The sequence below is a fragment of the Phytophthora parasitica genome (assembly GCF_000247585.1).
Source record: "Phytophthora parasitica INRA-310 unplaced genomic scaffold supercont2.18, whole genome shotgun sequence".
NCBI lineage: Eukaryota > Oomycota > Peronosporomycetes > Peronosporales > Peronosporaceae > Phytophthora > Phytophthora nicotianae.
This window is the reverse complement of record NW_008649004.1, coordinates 201,929-219,186: the sequence shown is the minus strand read 5'-3', so window position 1 is coordinate 219,186 and position 17,258 is coordinate 201,929. Positions and strand designations below refer to the sequence as shown.

General features: G+C 48.1%; 8 protein-coding genes across 8 annotated transcripts; 5 read left to right on the top strand and 3 right to left on the bottom strand.

The window, feature by feature from the left end:
• Window positions 1-1,197: 1,197 nt before the first annotated feature.
• PPTG_09405 (hypothetical protein) lies at window positions 1,198-1,560 on the bottom strand (the record flags this gene model as incomplete). Its single annotated transcript, XM_008904405.1, has 1 exon — window positions 1,198-1,560. One exon carries the CDS (start codon window positions 1,558-1,560, stop codon window positions 1,198-1,200), a length of 363 nt encoding a protein of 120 aa, XP_008902653.1.
• Window positions 1,561-2,936: 1,376 nt separating this feature from the next.
• PPTG_22521 (hypothetical protein) lies at window positions 2,937-3,709 on the top strand (the record flags this gene model as incomplete). Its single annotated transcript, XM_008904764.1, has 3 exons — window positions 2,937-2,968; window positions 3,287-3,357; window positions 3,573-3,709. 3 exons carry the CDS (start codon window positions 2,937-2,939, stop codon window positions 3,707-3,709), a joined length of 240 nt encoding a protein of 79 aa, XP_008903012.1.
• Window positions 3,710-4,586: 877 nt separating this feature from the next.
• Window positions 4,587-5,280, top strand: PPTG_09404 (hypothetical protein). Its single transcript, XM_008904404.1, has one exon. It carries the CDS (start codon window positions 4,630-4,632, stop codon window positions 5,227-5,229), a length of 600 nt encoding a protein of 199 aa, XP_008902652.1. The 5' UTR covers window positions 4,587-4,629; the 3' UTR covers window positions 5,230-5,280.
• On the bottom strand, window positions 5,244-9,042 carry PPTG_09403 (hypothetical protein; the record flags this gene model as incomplete). Its single annotated transcript, XM_008904403.1, has 6 exons — window positions 5,244-7,344; window positions 7,436-7,881; window positions 7,940-8,111; window positions 8,180-8,671; window positions 8,745-8,950; window positions 9,008-9,042. 6 exons carry the CDS (start codon window positions 9,040-9,042, stop codon window positions 5,306-5,308), a joined length of 3,390 nt encoding a protein of 1,129 aa, XP_008902651.1. The 3' UTR covers window positions 5,244-5,305.
• A 637-nt stretch (window positions 9,043-9,679) lies between these two features.
• PPTG_09402 (hypothetical protein) lies at window positions 9,680-11,599 on the top strand. The gene is made up of 2 exons (XM_008904402.1): window positions 9,680-11,086; window positions 11,166-11,599. The coding sequence occupies exons 1-2, from the start codon at window positions 9,714-9,716 to the stop codon at window positions 11,194-11,196; spliced, it is 1,404 nt and encodes a 467-aa protein (XP_008902650.1). The 5' UTR covers window positions 9,680-9,713; the 3' UTR covers window positions 11,197-11,599.
• Window positions 11,451-14,816, bottom strand: PPTG_09401 (TKL protein kinase). Its single transcript, XM_008904401.1, has 6 exons — window positions 13,986-14,816; window positions 13,670-13,918; window positions 13,506-13,571; window positions 13,372-13,431; window positions 13,229-13,297; window positions 11,451-13,169 (listed from the first exon to the last, which is right to left on the bottom strand). The coding sequence occupies exons 1-6, from the start codon at window positions 14,411-14,413 to the stop codon at window positions 11,627-11,629; spliced, it is 2,415 nt and encodes an 804-aa protein (XP_008902649.1). The 5' UTR covers window positions 14,414-14,816; the 3' UTR covers window positions 11,451-11,626.
• Window positions 14,817-15,150: 334 nt separating this feature from the next.
• Window positions 15,151-16,518, top strand: PPTG_09400 (hypothetical protein). The gene is made up of 2 exons (XM_008904400.1): window positions 15,151-15,826; window positions 15,894-16,518. Exons 1-2 carry the CDS (start codon window positions 15,201-15,203, stop codon window positions 16,339-16,341), a joined length of 1,074 nt encoding a protein of 357 aa, XP_008902648.1. The 5' UTR covers window positions 15,151-15,200; the 3' UTR covers window positions 16,342-16,518.
• A 55-nt stretch (window positions 16,519-16,573) lies between these two features.
• On the top strand, window positions 16,574-17,133 carry PPTG_22520 (hypothetical protein). The gene has a single exon (XM_008904763.1). The coding sequence runs from the start codon at window positions 16,711-16,713 to the stop codon at window positions 17,089-17,091; it is 381 nt and encodes a 126-aa protein (XP_008903011.1). The 5' UTR covers window positions 16,574-16,710; the 3' UTR covers window positions 17,092-17,133.
• Window positions 17,134-17,258: the final 125 nt, after the last annotated feature.

Below are 17,258 nucleotides of genomic sequence, written 5' to 3'. Positions count from 1 at the left end.
CCCCCCCCAACCTTGAGAGCATTCTATTTGTAAGGTAACGATAGCCTCTCGGGAACTAACACACGCCTGAAGCTGCTTCATAGTTGCTGTTACAGCTAGCAAAGATACAGGGGATGATGAAGCGGCTCCACCACCATATGGATAACGTACAGAAACAACGGTGGATGGCTATACAAGTGGCTCGAGTAGTCCCACACCGAACTTCTAGCCAATCGTTTTGGTTATGTCCAGTGAATCACAATTCGTTCGTACAGACACAATCGTTTGGATACGAGCGATATTCAATCGGATGAAAATTACAGAGAACAAATACGTGGGGCTGGGGCAAAATTCACCGCTAGATGCGACTTGCGTCGATTATCGATTCAAGCCTGGAGGCAAGTACCATTTCCGAATTATTTGTTGTTCTGTTCGATCTTACGGATATAATGTTTCCATGTATACTGTGAAAGCGACCTGGCTGACCGTCAAGAAGGGGTGTCCACACCACAAGAAGCACAGGAGTTACACGAAGATCTGGAAGAACTCAAAATCATTCGTGACTCGGTCCTTGAGGTAGTTCGGCTGCCAACAATGCAGACACTAATTACAAATCTGTGCACTTTCTAGCCGCTTTATGCTTAAAAGACGTATGGAAGGGGTTATGTTTGGAAGAGTGTGTTCATTTTTTAAAGCACATTATTTTAAATAAATTTCTGAGTGCACGTGAAGGACATATCGCCACGGGGTATCTGTGGACCACCCTATGGTGGCTTGTCGTCAACAAGGTGTCTAATGAGGATAGCTCTGCTGCCACTGCGCTCACTCGTCGTGTTGGAAGCCGAATGCAGCCATTTACAACACCTACAAATGTTGCTCAAGATAATAGTCATATGCAGGGAGTTGATCGCCTGGATCAACTGTGGGCTCGTTTCTCACTTGTGGGCGGGTTTTTGTTTAGGAATGGTACAAGAAGTCGCACTGGCTCTCATCTAAGTCGCGCGCGTAATGCATACATGAAACGTTTGGCGTGAACCCGGGTTCCCATCGTGCTCCGCCAGCTGGGAAAAGTACCGGTAATACCCTTCTACAGTAGAAATTGTTTTATTAGAGTTACTGGTATCATGGCAGAAAAAGTATAAGCAAATGAATCTCAAGTGCTTTGTCCAAAGCCACCTACAGGCCGGTTGTTAGCTGGTAGAAGGCTTTTGTGCCGAACTAAAAAAACTGTAGAATGGAAGGTTGATTAGGTTTCAAGGTGGTCTTCTCCTTCTTTGGCCGGCCTGGCTTGCGCTTCGACTGGGACTTGGGCGTACTTTCGGCGTCACTAGCTGCAGCCTCCAAATCAGGAGCGTCAAAGATGGAATCAGGTACTGCCGGGTAGTAGGTAAGGCGTTGTTGCGGGATCGAACAATATTTTGCCGATAAGGACTTCATCTTTTTGTCCGACAGATCTTGCGTTGGCTTGCGAGGTAGGTGCACACTGTGGATTGAAGCTTCCCATATAGTTTGAATCGAGGGACCAAAAAGCTCCGTGATAAATGCCTTACGAACAGTTTCGATGCTCGTACATTTGACCATATTAAACGTGATAGCCTCGTCATCTGGAGTTTGCACAGTTTTTCGAGCGGTACAGATACCTTGGTCTATTTCAAAGAGGTAATTGGAGGTGTAACCCGCTGGAGGTGCAGTAAAGTATTTGTGAAGTACAGTTCCCCATTGCTCGAAAAACGGGTGGGTATCATAACGGCGCCTTCAGATTGGCTCCACTTCTTACCACCATACCCAGTGTCCCACGAATCCCAGTCCGCACGTAGCTGTTTGGTGGTCTCCAGTCCAAGTTTAGCGACTGCTTGTAGATTCGCGGCCTCATCTCAATCATGCACTTTCCTGGGCCTTCGCGGGGGTATGGTCGCTTGTGAGCCTCCACTTCGGCGTGGGGCCATTGTTAGTGCTCGCTTCGTCCAAGTGGAAGATGGAAACTCTGCAACCACCTACATTCGGATAAAAATAAATAATCCAGATCTTTTTCAGTTTTATTTGGGGGAACCCGGGTTCCCGCCAACCGTTTCACATGCCGCGGCGTTTAGCTGTGAATATAAGCAAATATCGCAGTTCTCATCAAATGGTTGTTAGTCGGCTCGTTCATTAATTGCTTTCTAGTCAATGGGTGGAAACTCCCAGTGATTGAGGGAATGATTAGACCAGCACTGATAGTTTAGCTGAAGAAAGATGTTTTCGAGCAGGGTAGCGGGTGGGAGGGGTGTGAAACCGTTAATACTTCGGATTGTCCACAGAAAGGTTGCTCGGTCATGGCGTCCAGCAGAAAGCGAAGGCAATGTGTCGAATGAACATACGACAATTGAGCGGAAACAGTTCTGTTAGATCCGTGTACGCTTCACCACGTGTGTTCCTCTGTCCGACACTCAACGCAACGGTACTAAACCTTACTTCTGTTTGGAAGGAGGCAGCACATGCTGGGAAAAAAATCCATAAAATTTATTGGGTGTTTCAGCTCTTCTCAAGCACAGAAAGTGTGATGATATCGTCACTCCTGTACAAAATGAAGCGAGAGAATCCACCATCTCGACCAAAGAAAAGCTGTTGTGTCGCTCATAACATCCTCGCCAGATTGATGTAAAGCGAGTTGAATTGACATTAGATCCGATCTGCGTAAATGAACAAGCTCACTAAACTTGCTGACCAGCTCACAGACTTGCTAACAAGTGCAGGTTGTAAAATATACCGCATAACATGTTTAGGCAGAACGAGTTATGATGATACTACCGATAGATTGTGTAAAAACAGCATCCCACATCGGCTTCATCAATGCTTTGGAGGCTCAAATTGCAGATTGTTCGTGAACACAATCTTTTGTTTCATAAATGGCTTCACAATACTCTGAATTGAACCTCACAATATCCTCGCACCACTGGACCAGTTCTTCTTGAAAACAAATGCCTGTAGTTGTATTACCAACTATCCCAGGGTAAGTGTGATAAAACGCTACCGATTCCACTATTAATGTTGAGAAATACGTTTGGTTTGCTGGTGAGTTTGGTTTTGCTTGATTGACGAAATAAATAAAATAAATACTCTCTCTTTGGAAGCAGCTCACCTTCGTTCAAATTATGGAGACCTAGCAGAACATGTGACAATCTTACTCACAACACACGTGAACATTTTGGTTACCGCACTCTCAGCTTGTGCTGGCGACAGCACCGTTCGTGTATCCCCCCCCCCTCGCCGGGAGCCTCTACAGCCAACTGATTTGCCACCGAGTCGGTTAACGGCGCCACTCGCATAGACACGCTAACCCTGAGCCCGGTCTGGGTAGTAATGCGTCAGGACAGCAGTCTGCTGCAGCAAGCGAAACCGGTACAGTGGAGCCGGACCGTCCTGTGCATGCGTTGAAGTGCCGCTGTCGCTTCGTCTGCCTATCCGATCTGGCCAATTTGCCGCAGCAGTGCACTCCTTCGTTCTGACACTGCATTTGCTATGCTATAGAACAACGATGGAAGAATTGTTAAGTTATTTCCGTAGGTTTATTCAGTACGTCATGCACCGCTCTGACTCCAGGCGTGCGCTGCTAGTGTATCACATTGTGATCTACTTCCCGCCACACGATCCGCTTACCTTGAACGGCGTATGGCGAGTGAACTGCACCAAGATCCTGTCCTCTTCGTCCAGGAAAGTTTTCCGCGGCATCGGAGCTATCACGCTAATTTGAAAGTGCTGGCTTTTGAGATTGAAATGTGTATTACGTCACCTTTGTGCTTTCCACCTAGTTCGAAAGCCATAGCTTAGGAAGGAACATACCTTGCGCTGCTATACGGTCCGTTCCCAACGGTGCAGTCAGTCACGGAGATCGTAGTCATACCAACAATTTACTCGATATCAAGCGGGGTCACACTCGAAGACACTGTTCAACCCTAACCGAAACGATATGGATTGGATAAAAAAAACGCTCATTAAAGCTTCATCCTGGTGGAATGTTGGGTGACACCACGTTTTGGTCCCTCAAACAATTTTAATCCAACTTGTAAGTAACAACGTGATCAAACACACGATTGCACTTCGTTATACCCGACGGTCGCATTCCAGCAGCAGGTTTAATGTGCATTAAGCAGTTTTGTAATTTAAAATAAATTACCTATCAAATTTGACAAAACCGTCATATGGGTTTTTGATGGAACCTACCAAAGCGCCCGTTTAAAATCAATTTCTTGAAATCGCTGCTAAAGGGTGAGCCCTTTCGTGGTTACTAATGATCTCACAAAAACAATAAAAATATTTAATAATAATATTACTGTTAGTAGTAGTAGTAAATTTAGTATAATAAACTGTTGTTCTTAGTAATATTAGTAAAACAAACTGTTATTAGTAGTAAAATAGTTATTTTAATAGCAATTGAAACCTTTTCTGATCGCACCGCTTGGCTGTCTCTGATTTGCCAAAACTATGTTCAATCCCTGATTGCGCAGAAAACAATATTTTAACCAATGGTTGACGGTTTATGCGACGTCCATCGCAAACAATATTTTAACCAATGGTTGACGGTTTATGCGACGTCCATCACAAACATTTAACACGACCATTTCGGAATTTCCGACGTAGCAGTAAAGACAAAAACTTCAAACCTTGTCCAGCATGGGTTTTATCGCGGATCGCTTCGACCTGGAGAAGCAGGTGACATTCTACCTGTCCTACCATGACAACAAGATCAATCAGTACATCCATCTGGCTTGCATCTGGCCCATTTTCGTGTCTGGACTCATGATCCTCGCGCACACGCAGCCGCTAGCCGAGACGCCAACGCTTCTGGCATCGCTCCCCTACGGCGATTTTATGCTGCTGAACTACTCAGCCGTCATGGCAGGCATCTATATGCTCTGGTACATGGCGCTGGACATCTACGCCGGCACATTGGGAGCCGCCATCATCTCTGTCTGCTTCGTCTTCGCCAACTACTTCGTCGTTGAGGGCGCCAAGGCGATGAACATGCACAGTATGCATGTGGCATTGGCCATCCACGCCACGGCCTGGATCCTTCAGTTTATTGGCCACGGCGTCTTCGAGCGTCGCAAACCGGCGCTCTTCGACAGCCTGGATCAAGCCCTGATCACGGCTCCGATGTTTGTGCTGCTTGAGATCCTGTTCCCTCTAGGCTACCGTCCGGAACTTTACCAACGCGTGATGAAGCAGGTCCGTATCAATGTCAAGAACTTCCAGGCTACGAAGACGCTCTAAGGCAACGACGCAGCTACTATCGTCATCAAAAATATATTGTTTCATCAAATATTTATGTGGTACTTTGTCTTTACTGTTAGGATGCGACAACGATCTCCGCCATCTCTGTGAGGCTCTTGGCAATGCCTTCAGCGCCACATACAAGGCAGTTAAGTAATAAAAGCTCCTCCATCGATACCTTCTCGTACCGACGCTCTTCTAGTAGCCACTCCACATACGCAGTCTTCATCTGCGCCGCGATGTCACTACTCGAAAAGTCCTCCACATTCAGGACATCGTGTTCACGACACATCGGGGCTGATGACGCAGCCGACGACGCTCGTTTGCCTTTGTCGACCGACGAAGCTTGTGATGACCTCCGAAAACTTTCACGCGAAGGCATTGGTGCTCGAGAATTATTCACTTTCGCGTCCGCTGAAGGTGGCACTTTATCACCAGCTTCAACGTTGGCGATCTTTGGAACGTCGTTCTCGCTCTCATCGCCCGCCTCATCCTCATTGATAGCCGCCAGCATATTCTCACGTCTCGCTACTAGTGCTGGGGCCTTGGGTTTGCGTCGTGTGTACACTTCAACCTCAAGCTTGAGGCCATTCTCCAGCGCCTCTACGAACTCTTCGAACGACACTAAGCCACTGTTGTCCTTGTTGACCACACGCATGAATTCCTCGACGTATTTGTGGATCTCGCCTTGGTCTACAGCCCCAGATTGGGCGAAAATGGTCTCCAACATATCTGCAACTTCGTCCGCATCGATCGCACCGCTACAGTCTTTGTCTGCAAGACGGAAGGCCTCCTTCATCTGCATGAAGATGGCGGTTTGGTCCGGTTCCGAGTACAAAAAGGCGTCGCTAAAAAGCATTTCCAACGTCTTGAACGAGTCAGTCACTGCAGTCTGGAATTGGTTTGTTGCATGCTGCCATTTTGCATTTGTACTCTTGTCGTCAATGGAGGAGACGGTGTCGCGAATATCGACACTATTGAGTTGAACTCGGTTGTGTTCAACTCGGAAATTGAACCACCGCACTAGTTTGAACAGTAGCGTGTTGTTGTTGAGTAGTCGACGCGAACTTTCAAGAACTTTTTCATATTTTGGAGTCGAAAACGCCGGTCTCCACATGAGCGGCTCAGCTTGCGCTTCGGCCAGCAAAGCTGTTTGTCTAGCGTGTTTAGCCGGGATCTTGACTTGTAGAATCTCACGGAGATGTTCCATCGTTTCTGAGTCCATCGTGCTGGACTTTGTCAAGTGGTGGCCGAATAGTACTTCAAACGCTTCGAGTTGTAGTCGGAGCGTTTTTTGGATATTCCGTCGTAGCAAATACATCGCGCTTTTGGGGTAAATCATGAGCTCCACGATGATGAACAGCACGATGCCTACTGAGGTTTGTGCGAGGCTAGAGTACGAACTGATCGCGATGGATGCGGCATTGTCCGATGCATTCGAATAGCACACGTCAGACTGGCGCATTAGTATTCCAGTCGACACGAAAGCCGATACTAAACCAGCGTACGAACTGTAGCCACCAGCATAGCAGACGTACATGGAGATACAAAGCCAGACGAAAAGCACAACGTTCGAAAGTACCACGTTGAGGTATCGAGGGTCGCAAATCTGAGCAATAAAATACTGGAACACTGAGGGAACGACGCTGCCGGCCACGACGCCGCCAACACGGTTCACTGTCGCTCTGAATGATCCTCCAAGATAATTGCCCAACACATATGCCACAGTGCTAGGAACTGTCGAGTTGAAGCCATAGACATACACCGACAAGAAGATACCGATAATAATGGCCACGGAACCTCTGAAGGCACTCAGCATGGCGTGTCCGTTGGTGTAGTGGGATACCTTGAAGAAACTCCTGACCGAAGCTATGAGGAATGAACGGATTCGATGGGCATCTGTGTAGATTTTCCGGTTGTGAATTTCCTGGAAGCCGACCATGGTGCTGCAGAACGAGTTGAGTGAAAAGAGGAAAATGTTCAGTGGCACGTTCCCCGCCATTTCCTCGAGTGTAACTGGATATGTGCGCAGAGTTCGATTCTGCGTCGAGCGGTAACGATGCAGTGTTGTCTCCATTTGTGCCTCGAGGCGAGGAATCGACACAAGCTTCACCTCTGCAAAACGATAAAAATAAATGTTAGCAGAAAAATAATGGGATATTCTAGCAGAAAAATAATGAGATATTCTAGCAGAAAAATAACTTACCGCGTGATGCTGACTGCACTTCTCGTGCAATTTCGTGGAGAAGATCACCTGAGCGCATCTGAATGATGTAGATCTCGCGCTGTAACACCTTCATGTACGTGAAGTGGAGGTGGTCATATTTTTCCAGTTGCATCGCGTAGCTAAGCGTGCGCAAATCCGAAATCAACGACCCCACGAGTTTCACGTAGTTGAACATGATCGGGCGGTGGAATCCGAGCAAGTAGTGTAATCCAAATGACTGCTCCCACCACGCATCTACCAGCAGAGCATCCATACGGCGATGACGGGCTGCTGCGGCGTCAAATTTGCGCTGAAGCTTCAGTTTAAGAAAATTCATGTGATCCACATTCTTGTTCTTGAAGCAGTACGAGTCGATGATGATATTCAACAAGTCAAGAATGTCTTCAGCTGCTCGTGTAGAGTCCTTCCGCAGTCGATTAATGGCGCTACAAAACAATTTTTTTAAATACTCCTATATTCTGTCCACGCAGAAAAATAACGTACAAGATTGGATATGGGATAAACATGATGACAAGCGAAACGAGTGAGCCGACAATGCCTATAAGGAAATAGACTTCCAGGTTGTGAAGAATGTTGGCTGTGCGGAAGCTCGGGTCATCAGAAGTTTTGAGTCCTGATCCATCGATTGGATCCGCTGGGTTAATGATCGTTAGAACTGAAATTTCAAGGAACAAAACGCGTTAGTACAAACCCATGAGTCACTAGAATGGCCGTTTGTCTTACTGAAGTAGAGGTTATTGGCCACGGCAAATTTTTTGGTTGTTGCAGCTAATGGAAATACCAAAATTGCCACCGTGAAGATTATCATCCAGGGTAACGTCGTGTAGAAATCGTGTAGATTCACCCAGTAGGTACTGGAGGAAAATGCCTGGTCGATCTCGATATACCCGTCGTAAGGATCTTCTGCATTGGTATCTTGTGTATGCACATCCATACAAGCGAAAAGTATGATGCTGTATACAAGTGCCATACCCACGCCGAGAAATGCTTGCCAAACAATCATGAGTGTGCTACCAATTGTTTTCCCCGTCGTGAATATCACGGCAATAGCGCAGTAGCTCAAACCACCGAGATAGTACCACGAAGGGAACAACACCCACTTCTTTCCGTCAGTATCAGACGGATCGTAGTCCGATACACGAGTCTGAATGGACGATGCTATCAGAACTCCAACAGCCACGCGCAGCGCCAATTGCGCATTGAATCGGAACTCCCCTGTATAATTGTAGTAACAGGTATCGATTAGCACACGTACAATTAAAAAAAAACAAATGACAATAAAACTTACGTGAGAGGCGCTGCTGCTTCAATGCACTTTTATGGTTACTGTCAAAGTCGATGCGAAGCTTTGCAGCTTTTTCAGCAAAATCATCGCTGCCCACACTCCCAGTTGTTCCTTTGCGCTGAGATCGACGGACGATTGAGTTCGACTCACGTTGACTTGCACTCTCGCTGTCCGACGCTTCTCCAGTGTTCAGAGGCTCAGTCAGGTCACTACGGGCGATAAGTTAGCTAGGATTCCTTCAGTGTTAATGAGTTCCTTAACTTTACCCGTTCTGTGTGTGGCGCGAGCGTCGGCCAACCATGTTGACCGTCTTATAGTTGAGTACACCTTGCCAACCTGTTTTTGCGTTAGTAAGTCGTGAACTAAATGCACATCGTAGTACGGTCTGAAAGGAGTGGTCGTTTCGTTTTTCATATTCGTCTGAAGGTTTCGCAGGCACCGACCGAGTTTCAGGAAACGAAAACAGAGAGAGGCACACTCCTACAAAATAGAGCGAGTGCCTTCATTCGTCCGCTTGAAGCTTGCACTGGATCCGTTAACCAACTGAGGTGTTCAGCTCTTCAACTGACTCAGCTAAGCTTGCATACCAAGCAATATTTCGCGGTATGAATAGTCGCAACGGCCTCCGAACAACGCACGGCTAGACAGCACCAGAATAGCGTTTCGGAACCCGTCGCTCAAAATACATTAAGCGCAGTCTTCTGTGCCGGTGCCGCAGCATCGGGCGTTGCCGTTGAAGCTGTACAAACCTAGGAGTAATCTCCATTTTTTTTTTTTTTTTTGATTGAATGAATTGTCTCCAGGTTTGCCTGGATGCACTCATGTGGCAATAGGTCAGCAACATTCTTCACTCGGGAGAATGAGGAGCAATAGAGCACTTCAACATGAAACCCTTTCATAAATACAACGTGCCACACCATTTACACTTGAGTTTAATGTGTAGCTTATGGGGCACGAACACTTCCAGCAATTATGGCGGGTGATGGAGACGACGCCGTGTACGCGTCCATCTTGGCGCAAGTGGAGCCTTCAGAGCTGCACAACCAGCTGCATAAGGTGGTGCGGAAGGAGTACAAATCAATTAACCGCTTAGTACGTCACGCATCGTCGTCATTGACAGCACTGCGGCAGCTGCAGGCGGCGTCGGAGCATTTGAGACCGCACGGTGACTGGCTGCCCACGACGATGCAGACGCAGCTCAAAAGTATCGAGGAACTGCAGAGCAGGTTGGAGACTGCGATAGATCTCTTAGAGATGGATGTTAGCGACAGGAGAACGAAGAAGAGGAAGCGACCTCATACCAAAAAGACAGTTGAAGCGGACGAGGAGGACGAGGAGGTTGTCGTGGTGGACGTTAGAGGACCATTATCAAAGAAAGAAGATGTGGACCGTAGTAGTGAGTTGGAATCGGTGGATAGAGGCGATACAACAGCGCTGGAACAGGAGGAGGGGTCGGACGTTGAGTGCTTAGAAGCGGTGGATCTTGCTAAGAAGAGAACGGAGGACGATACAGATATTCGAGCAAGAAGCAGTGAGAAGTCTATTGCGAATGGAGAGACAACAGAGCAACGAGCTGAAAAGCCAATACAGGAGCAGCAGGAGACGGAAGATTATGATGTGGAGATTGTTGAGATGCTGGAGGTTGACCAAAGGAGAGCTGGAACTGATGGAGGTGGTGTATCGGATAATGCGAAAGAGCAAAGTGAGAGTCGAGTGGGAAGTGTAGAAGACATGGTGAGTGAAAGTGAAGAGTTACCGTGCGGTTTGGTGAGGATAACTCATGACGCAGAGGTGCGTATCAAAGAGGAGCCGATGACGTTAGCTGATGATCAGATTCAAGAAACGAGCAGTCCCGCTAATGTCATATACGATACGGGACCACATGATACGGTAGAATCTCCTATCGAGTTGGAAGTATTAGAGTCGTCGGACTCTGAGCATTCGGCAATGGACATGTCAGATTTGGCAGAGTTGGCGATCGAGTTGGATGTACCGGACTCTGATTCCGAGGACGATTTCACCCCTTGTATGGAATTGGTGGCAAAGCTGAAGGACGCAAATACTACAGATCAGTTAGCCAAGTTTCCGGTAGTTGTGGAACGCTTAAGATCCTATTTGGTCGATCATAAGCACCTGACAGTGACCGAGCTGGATGGGTATTTATTTGCGCACAAGCACATCACAGAGGAGGAAGCGGATGAAATCGGACGTGCGATCGAGATTATTATTTGTATGGGCATGGCATTACCCCTAAGACCGAAGATTCGTCGAGCGCTGTCTGACTTATTAGCGGTCGTTCAACAGCTTGAGTGCATGCTGGGTGAACTGCCCGTATTTCTGCGTCCGTAAGTGTCTTTTGAAGATGCCATCGTGTTGGTGCGGGTCGCTAATGATGTTTTCTTCGTTTTTTTTTCTTGTTCATAGAGTCGTTGAGAATTTCTCCAGCTATCTCTAATCCCAAGTCGACGAGAACGTCGACAGTGGGCCTCCTGTCGATGTCCTTTATTGATCCCCCCCCCCTTCATCCTCCAAATACGCGACATTGACAAGAAGAATGGCAACTCAAAGTTTAGCCGAGTACAATTCAGTATCACTCTAGGGTACCCGTGTCCAGTCTGACTTCCACGTCGGTTAAACCGAAGTCCAATCCGCTTCTCATTCCAGGTACCTTTTTGACCCAGATCTATACAACTATATTATCGAGGCTGTCAGCCCGAAATTGAATGAGCCAGGTAAACTTTGTGTAGCTATGTTATTTACTCGCAATTTAGACATCCGGAGTGCCGATCACAATACAAACAAGTTCTTAAACGTTTTACTAAAACCTTCACATCAACTACATCATTAACTAAATCACACCACTTCCCTTCATAGTTACTTCTCATCTAGCGAGCTCCCGCCATTTCTTGCTGAATCACCCGTAACTCGTACGCAATAGCAGGAGCAGTCGGTCGTTCAGCCGGGTCTTCAAGGAGACATCGCTCCACCAAATCTTTCAATGCCTTACCACACGTTGCTCGAACTTTAGGGTGGAGCTTTCCTGTCGCTACTCGGTGCAGAATCGTCAAGTCCGACATGATCTTGCCGTTTGAAGCACGAACGTTATCGTACGGGATCTGATTCGTATCCAGCTCTGTAAGCAGGGTACCGAAGCTGTAAATGTCAGCAGCAGGGCCGTAATCAGAGTCGCCTCTAATAACTTCGGGAGCCAGCCACCGCCCTGTACCAACGCCACCTGTCATGGTCTTATCAGACGACCTGAACCTCGACGTACCAAAGTCACTCAACTTGGCTTCCATGTCAGACGATAACAGCACATTCTTCGACTTTAGATCACGATGCACTAACGGGGGCGAGAACGAGTGCAAGTACACGAGCGCTTCAATAACATCAATGGCGATATTGAACTTCGTAGTCGTCCATCCACTTGGAGTGTTTGGATCCGCCAGATATCGTCGAAGATCGCCTCCTTCCATGTACTCGAGCAGCATTTGTAGATCTGTTTCAACTGTCCATGCTGCTCCGATAAGCCTCACCAGATTCGGGTGATCAAAGTTCGCTATCAGTTTAATTTCCTCCACGAAAGCTGCGGTGTGTTTCTTGGTACGCCGTTCAGGTCGCAGACGTTTAGAAGCTAGCAGTTGTAGATTCCTGTAGCGCACTAACCAAACAGTAGCATAAGCGCCACTGCCAAGTGGTTTGAGATCCTTTATCGCGGATGCACGTAGCTGTAGTGAGAGCAATTCTAGATCGTTCCAGATCGACATAAATCTCTGTGGTTTTCCCTTCGAACCGGCCTCTTCAGTCGAGACAAACGAGGGGATACTGGAAACAGCAGTCGCGCCAGCCACAGCCACCCCTGTAGTTTCGGTCTCGTTCTGCTCATTCGTTAACGTGGGGATCCCCATAGATACATCACTGGAGGGCCTGACCATCGGAATGTCCTCAAAGGAGCTTCCTCGACCACGAGACTGTAGTAACTGATGCCAATTATCTGTAGACGAAAAATGATCGCTGTATCCGACAGTGTCGCTCGCGATCGACACGTCCACTTTCTTGTGTTCCTTGCGTCGATGTAGGACGAAAACGAACGCAGCGAATAAAACAACCAAAACTCCACAGACGATTCCAACGATCCAGCTCATCGAAGAGGAAGAAGATGAAGACTCGGTAGTCGTGGTAGTATCTGATCCCTCTGAAGCAGCTGAACTTGGCGCTGCGGTAGTAGCTCCATTGGTCGTAGCACTCGTTGTCAAAGAGCCATCATCGGTAATACACACAGCCACATCGAATATTTTGCCCTCCCTTGAGCAATCTGAGTCAGTAGTGAAGTCGGATGCAGACAGCTCCAAAGTCTCCAGACTATTCAAAAAGTTCGCCTGCTCACTAGTGAAATCTCGGGATGCTAGTGGATTTCCAGTCAAATTTCTGTTGACAGAGAGTGTAAGATACTTTAAAAATATAGTGTGTGACCGAAGCAAACGTACAGTGTCTTCAGACTGGAATAGCTGTAGATTGCATCAGGGATACTGGTCAAGTTGTTGCCACCGAGGTACCTGCAAAATGAGATAGAGAAAACAATAATGTAAGTTTTTAAACCTGGACTTCACTTACTCAAGTCGGTACTTACAAATTCTCCACCTTCGCGAAAACCGCCGAGAAATTGGCAATATTGTTGTTTTGCATGCTCCTGCGCGAAAAAAAACCAATCTGATGTTAGAAAGAACTGTGCACAACTTGATACACACTTGGTATGGTCCTTACAGTGTTGTGATGGAGTCAATCCCGTTGGTAGAGTCTACTGTTGTAATGTAGTTGTTATCCAACACGCTGCACGTACATATAAACCAGTAAAATAGTAAGTAAAAAGTAAAAACAACAGATTCGAAAAGTTAAAACTCATGATCGTGAAATCACGCGCCACGTACAGCTCCTTCAACACTTGCAGAGTGCTAAGCTTTGCTGGAAAGGTCGGCAGGAGTGTGTTGCTGAGATCTAGAGACTCTACCGACGTCGGAACAAACGCTGACAATGTGTCGATCTGATTCTTCAGAGCGAGATTTATGAGCCCCACCGTGGTCACCGACGTCGCGGATGATATCACATTTGAAGATAAAATAATATTGGAGACCTTGCCTTTGGGATACTCCATCGCTGTCGTCCCTCCTGACGCGATACTACACGGGAAAATAAAACCACATAAGAAAACCTATCGATACTTTACCAACAAGACACTCGACGTACAAAGTGGTGACTGCAGTGGACACACTTATCCTTCCTAGTGCTGTAACACCATTGTTAGAGACCGAGGGCCAGTCACTCGTCTCATCCGGATAACCTGCCAAGTCGGACTGCGTGTATCCGCCTGCTGCGAGCTCCTCTTCGCTTTTGTAGGTGCCGAACTCCACCAACACGACCAATTTCTCGGAGCTTTTGTCCACACTCAGGCACTTGTACGTGCAGTCTCCGTCCGTCTCCCAGCCAGAACCAGAGCAGCTCGAAGCCGACGTGTAACCCAGACACAAGTCGTAGTCTCCGCAACCTGTACACTCCTCAGTCGTGAGAGTCGTCGAGCCGCCGGCGCACGAGGCGTGCACGCTGTTACGGAGGGCGGCCAAGCACAGCAGCTCCAGTACCGCAAGGCGACGTACCCAGCACAAGGGCGCTACCATTGCTAATGTGGAATGCCCTGTCCTCCGTTCTGGGATTTCGATGGGGCCATAATGGCCATGGAGAGGAGAGACAGTGGCTTTGACTCAAGCGACAGAGAGCGGCCAGACCCAAGAGTTGAGGGTAAAAGTGCGTCCGACTGGCGACCATGCAGATGGAAGGGAACAAGTGGCGACTGGATCCGCCAATGTGGGGCTGCCATCCGGCTGCACACAGTCTGGTCGACTCCATGCTCGAGTCTTTGTTGCTGTAGTGCTGTGGTTCTGTGGACACTGGGATGGCTGTAAGTGAGCCTTCCCTTGGCATCGTCCAACGCCGGCATGCCCGTTCCTACTCGATCAAGTTTGTCAACTTCACCAAGATGATTGTGTGTCGCGCACATCGTTCATGCAGCCTTTCCCAAGGTATCAATCTGGCATGACTGCTCACTGAGCACTGCTCAGTCGCGCTGAAGCAGTAAGTTAAGTGCTGCTACAACTACAGCGATCTCCAGCAAAACGTATAATTTAAACATCCAGCAATACGCCACTTCGTACTATTACTTTTGGTATGATACGATACACGTACGTCGTGCATCTATCCCGAAACCATGTCTACCGTCGTGTCGACATCCCTATCCTTGCGCGAGGCCACCTGCAGACGAACAAGCTGTCTGCATCTTCGTACTGAGTTAACCCCGACTTCACCATTTAACCCAATAAAACACAAATGATACATTACTGTACCACATCATCGGTACAGATGCCGCTAGGAGTTCCGCCAGTCAATGCAGTTCTGTAGCTCTTCGCAATGAGTGGGTTCGAGCGCATCCTGGCGCGCGTGGGTGGCGATGCCCTGCGCTCGTACTGCTCTTCGGCTATCGAGGATGAACTGCGCAACCTGCAGACGCGCATGAAGGCGTGTCTGGAGAATGTAGAGCAGACTATGAAGGTCCGAGAAGCTATCGCCAAACTAGACGTGCCAATGAGCCGCGAGAACACTGCCGCATGCGCCGACATCCAGCGTAAGTATACGACATTCAGCGCTGATCTCAAGGCGTTCGTCGAGGAGCAGCGTAAACTGCAGGCTGAAGCTCCTGAGGCCAGTCCCGATGACCAGCAGAAGCAGAGCGAACAGCAGAGTCGCGAGCGCGTCACCAAATTGCTTGGCAAGATCCAGCACCGCATTACACGCAAGCGCAACGACGCGTGGATCGATAAGAACTTCGCAGATGTGGAGACTATTGCAAGTATCATTGGTGACGACGACTTTGCGGGTCCCGACAAGGCTCTGCGCAACGAGCTTGTGCTGGTGCTGGACCACTTGATCTCCGCTGTACTGCTGAGCCCACTGACGAACCAGACGACACTAGAGAAAATGGATAAGGTGCTCAAGAAACTGGCGGATGTGCACGATGATATCGACGAGTATATCAAGTAAGTATGGACATGCTGAGAGGGGTTTTAGATAGATTTCTGATGTTTATTTATTGGTGTATTGTAGATCGTCGAGTGAACTGCTGACTAAGAAGCGGCAAGCTTATGCTCCACGGACCAGGGCGACTGAGTCGAATAATATTGTTGATGCGGCGGAGGAGCCGAGAATGAAGAAACAGCGAGTGGAATCTGCACCCCAGTCGGACTTTTTGGTCAAAGTGGAGCGCACTGCCGCTGCTGTTGCAGCCGTTGAAGCTGGGGGCAATGACGCGACGTATGAAGTGTTTGTGTCGGATCTGCCGTGGGGAACCACCAAGGAGGCAGACGTGGCGTCGTACTTTGGTATCGCTGGCGCAGTCGTGTCGGTGCAGATGCCCACGATGGCTGATGGTAGCACTGTAGGAGTGGCAATTGTGCGTTTTGCCGCGTTGGAAGGCATGACGCTCGCGCTGCGGATGGACGGATATCCATTTAACGGCAAAAACATCCGCGTGGTCGTCCACAAATCAAAATGAGGTCGACACATTCGTGCACCATGTGCAGCCAGCAGTACGTATCATAGATCTTAGAAGCACCACGGGCATAAGTAAAAACAACAAAACGGAGTCGATAGCGTGAAGGAAAAGTGAACTTTGGTCTAAAGCTCCCAAAATTTGGGGCATCTTGATATAGTTCTTTTTATGCAGGAGATATCCAAGGCTCCTCAACTCAGGGCTGATCGGAAGGCAGACCCATCAGCGCCAGTAACTCGGATCAGGTTTTGGACCTGGCCGGTAGTACTACTGTAAGCAATGGCCGTCGAGCGGCGAGCTCATTCCGCTTTCGTCTCTTACACGCACAGGCGTTGCCAAGACACTTCTGACCCCGAATAAAAAGGAGGAACCATGCGCGCGACTCGAGTCATGCTTTTGATCCTGCTAGTGCTGCTTGCGAGCTCCATCCCAATTGCAACTACTGCGACGTTCGGCGAGATTAATGCTGTGGCAACTTCCTCTGACCACGAGCGCGTCATCGAATACCACCGCTACCTCAGAATCAGTAAAGTAACCAAGTTGAAAATGAATGGCGAGGAAAGAGTTGGTGCCGCAACTCCCCAGTTTAGCCAGTTGTGGAGAGGATTTTTGTATCAGCTGCCAGCAGCCTTCAAAAACAATCCTGTGACCAAGTTGCTGAAATGGTTTGTACGCTTGATAGGCAAAGGAATAGTGAAGTTGCGCCGGATGGTAATGATTAAGGCTCACAGCAGCAACCCTGGCACAGCGTAAATATTAGGATGGAGCTAACCAAAAACAAAATCAGTTCTCGAGAATCATTGTAGTTATTTATTTGCCTTTTTAAGAGTTTGCGACGTAGACAGCTAACTTGTTTATCGATCATCTTCGTGGACTATCAGGCTTGCAAGTCGCACCAGCTGGCTTGTACGTTTTCAACT

Bases quoted from the DNA above. Each gene is read 5' to 3' on its own strand.
- PPTG_09404 (XM_008904404.1), top strand. From the start codon at position 4,630: ATGGGTTTTATCGCGGATCGCTTCGACCTGGAGAAGCAGGTGACATTC.
- PPTG_09402 (XM_008904402.1), top strand. From the start codon at position 9,714: ATGGCGGGTGATGGAGACGACGCCGTGTACGCGTCCATCTTGGCGCAA. The intron at 11,087-11,165 runs GTAAGTGTCTTT...TCTTGTTCATAG, and splicing joins CTGCCCGTATTTCTGCGTCC to AGTCGTTGAGAATTTCTCCA.
- PPTG_09401 (XM_008904401.1), bottom strand. From the start codon at position 14,413: ATGGTAGCGCCCTTGTGCTGGGTACGTCGCCTTGCGGTACTGGAGCTG. The intron at 13,572-13,669 runs GTACGTGGCGCG...ATGTACGTGCAG, and splicing joins CTGCAAGTGTTGAAGGAGCT to CGTGTTGGATAACAACTACA. The intron at 13,432-13,505 runs GTAAGGACCATA...TTTTTCGCGCAG, and splicing joins ATTGACTCCATCACAACACT to GAGCATGCAAAACAACAATA.
- PPTG_09400 (XM_008904400.1), top strand. From the start codon at position 15,201: ATGAGTGGGTTCGAGCGCATCCTGGCGCGCGTGGGTGGCGATGCCCTG. The intron at 15,827-15,893 runs GTAAGTATGGAC...GGTGTATTGTAG, and splicing joins GATATCGACGAGTATATCAA to ATCGTCGAGTGAACTGCTGA.
- PPTG_22520 (XM_008904763.1), top strand. From the start codon at position 16,711: ATGCGCGCGACTCGAGTCATGCTTTTGATCCTGCTAGTGCTGCTTGCG.